Here is a 4,263-nt window from a genome sequence, read left to right on the forward strand (position 1 = left end):
CCCTAATACCACCCGGAACAACCCCCGCTTCCAACCCCCAGCACTTGAGCTTGGAGCAGGCGCCCTCCTCACCAATGTCAGGTGGGGGCCATAAAAAAAAAAAAAACAACAAAGTAACCCAGGAATCTTTGCTCAGTGTCTGCAGCGTTTACCAGACATGTGCCAGAGATGGTTGGGCCCAGGATCTGGGGCCAGGGTTTTGCGTGGCAATCAGGAGAGTGCCTGTCCCTAGCGCAGAGAGCTGGGCAGTTTAGGAGCCTCAGGACTCTCCCACCCAGCCCTGAGAGGTGATCCCAGCAGCGCTGCTAAAACTGGAGAGTTTCAGAGAGGCTAGAAACCCACCCCTCCTGCTGCCCCACACCCCCAAACCTCAACCCGCAGAGACCCACTCTATCAGGAACTGCCTGGGGTTGGGGAAGGCAGGGGAGAATGAACAAATCCAATCATATGATTCGAAGTGTTTATTCTTAACTGGAAAGGGCATAACCAAGAGGCAATGTCTGGCACCTTTCCAGGCTGTCAACCCCATGCACTCCCCAACCCGAAGCACTGCAGGCAGGGGGTGGGGGTGGGGGGGCCCAGCGCAGGGTCAGAGCATCACAAAGTCATTCACAGAGAGAGATCTGTGCAAGCCCGCGGAGGCAGGGCTCAAGAGTCCATCCCAGGGCCCCTGTCCTCGCCCGGGGCTACAGCTCAGGGGCACAGGGCTCGCCAGTGGGCGAGGGCACCCGCAGCTCAGCGTCGTGTCTGACCACCGTGAAGAGCCCCACCACCGCCAGCAGCGCCATGACCATGACGGCCGAGCAGATGCTGAACATGTTCTGGGTGCCCGTCTTGCGGTCGGTGTCGTGGAGGATCAGGAGGCCCAGGCAGGCGAGCAAGTGCAGGGGCACCCGGAACCAGTTGAAGACGCCCGCTTGCTCGGTCTCGGGGATCACCTTTCTCCGCAGGAAGCTCATGCTGGGGAAGTAGAGGCCGCAGGCCAGCTCGATCAGCAGGAAGGCGATGAAGGACTCGGCCGGGCTCTCCTGGCCCGGGCTGGTGGAGAAGGTCAACATGAAGAGGGAGAAGACGACGATGAGCACGGCGAGGGACAGCAGGTGCATGGGCTGAAGGCGGTACCTCTTGGAGGTGGCGACGCGGTACAGGGAAGAGCCCAGCAGGCTGGCGGCCATGAAGCTGGAAAAGACGATGCCCAGGGGGGCCCCGTGGGGGTCCAGCACGGGCGTCCAGAGGAAGACGAAGATGAAGATGACACTCTCAAACAGGGCCTGGACGGTGCCGAGCAGCAGGACCCGGCGGTCAGACAGGAGGCAGCGCAGGCCGCCCGCGCAGGTCTTGGAGAAGGCCCGCTGCCGGTCATAGTTCTCGCCCCAGTTGTGAAGGGCCAGCGCCCCCACCAGGGCCAACAGGGGAATGGCGACCACGAAGGGGGCTACGGGCCCCAGCCCCATCCAGGAAGCCACGGCCTCGGCCGCCACGCCAGCCGCGATGGCCAGCACATGGTTCCAGAAGGCAGCTCGGGCGAAGGTCGCTGGGATCCACTCGGCGGGGAAGTCGTGCCGCTCCACGTGCTCGTGGATGTACCACGCCTCGAAGGCCGAGAAGAGCAGGGCCGTGGACAGCCCGCCCAGGGCGCGGCCCACCAGGAGCACAAAGTAGTCCTGGGAGAGTTTGGTCAAGCAGCAGAGGGAGTACGTGAGGGAGAAGAGGACGCAGGACTTCTTGCGGCCAAGCCCGTCCACCAGGGAGGAGGACACGAGTCCAAAGAGGACGGTGGAGGCGAGGCCGCAGACGTAGAGGATGGCAATCTGCCCCTCCAGAAAGTGGTAGTGCTGGTACAGTTTATAGAGGTAGGGGGCCTGGAGCCAGTCCGCCGCCAAGGCCAGGAAGTACACCTGATAGAAATCCAACTGGAACCGGAGGAAGGAAGGGTTGCTGCAGGCCCTCCCGAGGGCCTTCGCCTGGCATCTTGACAGCTCCAAGCCCAGACAGGAGGCCAGGAGGACCACAAGGGCAAGGTAGGCTGTCACCAGCATGGCGGGCCCCCGGACCACCTGGGGAGGAGAGGAGGGCGCAGGGTCACGGCCATCGCCCCGAGAGAACTGTCATGGGGCTTCGGACCTCGGCAGAAGGCGGTTCCGCCCTACCCCCTGCCTCGGGTCCTTCCCCACCCCTCAAGTCCACTCCCCCAGATTTCAGACCGGAGGGACCAGTCGGGTGGGTGCAAGGAATGACCCGCCTGAGCCGTGTCCTGCGAGGCAGGGAGGGAATAAATGCGAGAGGGGAGACTAAGCCTCCGCCCCGCCCTCGCCTGGCACAGCACAGTGGGAGTCCCTCCCCGACCTCCGGCCCCCCGCGACAAGGGGGCCGCACGCCGCCCTGCTCCAGTGCAACTGCTTCTGCACACTTCCCCGCCGCGGGCGCACGCGGCTTCCCCTGGCGCCCACCGGCGCCCGCGGCGTCCCGCATCCGTCCCGGGCATCCCCCTGGCCCGCGCGAGCCCGTCTCTAGCGGAGCCCCGGGGTCACGCGCGTGCAAGCCCCGTCCTCCCCGCGCTCCCGGGCCCGGCACCCCCCCTGCGCCCCCTAGCTCCCGCCCGGGGCCGGCCCCGCTCGCGCCCCGCCCCAGACCCCGTCTCACCTGCTGCCCCGGTCTGCGGGGACGCTCCGGACCCGTCCGGCTCCAGGCCGCCCGGCCGCCCTCCCCGCGCTACCTCCGGCTCCGGCTCCGGCTCGGGTTCCCGCCGCGCGCCCGCCCCTCGCAGCCTGCTTCCGGGAGCCGGGGAGGCCTCTGGCCGCCGCCATGATGGCCCCGTCACGTGACGCGGGCGCGGCGCCCGGCCCCGCCCCGCCGTCAGGCCCCGCCCCCGCCGTCAGGCCCCGCCCCTGCCCCACCGCCGGGGCTCCGCGGCCGCGGAGCTCCGGGACGCTGCACGCGACGCCGGGGAGGCCAGCGGGGCCGCTTCTCCCCGGGAGCTTCCCCGGCGCCCTCGTCCGACACCCGCTGCTCCGAGGGCGGAGGCCCGCGGGGCCACAGCAACATTCGGACCCTTTTTGTGTCTCCCTCGGTTCGGAGGGGGTTGGAGAGCGCAGCCGTGCCCCGGCCAGTGCCCGCGCTGCAGCCACACGTCGGAGCCCCCGGGCTGCCCCAGCACTGCCAGGTTCCCCCCCACTCCCGCTCCCGCTCCAGTGACCTGCAGGCCCGAAGTCGGTGTGGCCCACGCACCCTAAGGAGGCCCGGCGGTGGTGCCAGGACCTGAGCTCCGCGGCTCAGAGAGCCAGAAAGCACAAGTCCGTCTTTAAGCGTTAAGTCCACTTAACCACGTGTGTGGCCACGGGCAATTTATCAGTGTCCCAGTGGCATTGTACGAAATCATAGGAGACCAGTGCCCAAATAAAAAAAAAAAAATTACTAAAGATCAGCATCACGGCGGGGGGGGGGGGCGGTTAAGAACATGAGGCCAGGGGCTGGAGCACAGCGGATAAGGCGTTTGCCTTGCACTCGACCGCCGACCAGAGTTCGATTCCCAGCATCCCATAGGGACCCCTGAGCACCACCAGGGATAGTTCCTGAGTGCAGAGCCCGGAGTAACCCCTATGCATCGCCGGGTGTGACCCAAAAAGAAAACAAAACAAAATAAAACAAAACATGAGGCCAGAGCTGGAGAGATAGTCCAGCGGGTAAGGCTTCTGCACACAGCAGACTCGGGTTCAATCCTCGGCATCCTTCGCATCCCGAAAATGACTAAGTGTAGAGGCAGAAGTAAGCCCTGAATATTGCCAGGTATGCCCCACCCTCTAAAAAGAAGAATGTGGGGCTGAGTGGGCACTTTCTGCTAATTAGCAGTTGATTTATCATGGAAAGCGGGTTTGGAGCAATAGCACAGCGGGGAGGGCGTTTGCCTTGCACTGGGCCAACCCGAGTTCGGTTCCCAGTATCCCAGCATATGGTCCCCCAACACTGCCAGAAGTAATTCCTGAGTGCATGAGCCAGGAGTCACCCCTGTGCATCGCTGGGTGTGACCCAAAAAGCAAAAAAAAAGGAAAGCTATTTTACCTCTCTAACCTTGGTATTAGTGTTTTTGGAGCCACTCCCCACAGTATTCAGGGGCTCCTCCTAGCTCAGTGCTCAGGAGCGATTCTATCACTGCAGGGAACCTAAGCGGGTTGGCAGCATGCAAGGACATAAGCTACCTTTGGTACTATCTCAAGCCCAGCCTTGCTGTTACTGTCTCCAGGGAGCCCTTTGGTGACTTTCATC

The 4,263-nt window shown here is 64.1% G+C and overlaps 1 protein-coding gene across 1 annotated transcript; it reads right to left on the reverse strand.

Annotated features, from left to right (window-relative positions):
- Positions 1-446: 446 nt before the first annotated feature.
- On the reverse strand, positions 447-2,832 carry MFSD5 (major facilitator superfamily domain containing 5). Its single transcript, XM_004601519.2, has 2 exons — positions 2,644-2,832; positions 447-2,057 (listed from the first exon to the last, which is right to left on the reverse strand). Exon 2 carries the CDS (start codon positions 2,037-2,039, stop codon positions 687-689), a length of 1,353 nt encoding a protein of 450 aa, XP_004601576.2. The 5' UTR covers positions 2,040-2,057; positions 2,644-2,832; the 3' UTR covers positions 447-686.
- Between the last annotated feature and the right edge of the window lie 1,431 nt (positions 2,833-4,263).

Source organism: Sorex araneus, chromosome 2 (genome assembly GCF_027595985.1).
Source record: "Sorex araneus isolate mSorAra2 chromosome 2, mSorAra2.pri, whole genome shotgun sequence".
Classification (NCBI taxonomy): domain Eukaryota; kingdom Metazoa; phylum Chordata; class Mammalia; order Eulipotyphla; family Soricidae; genus Sorex; species Sorex araneus.

Coding starts and splice junctions, on each gene's coding strand:
- MFSD5 (XM_004601519.2), bottom strand. CDS start 2,039: ATGCTGGTGACAGCCTACCTTGCCCTTGTGGTCCTCCTGGCCTCCTGT.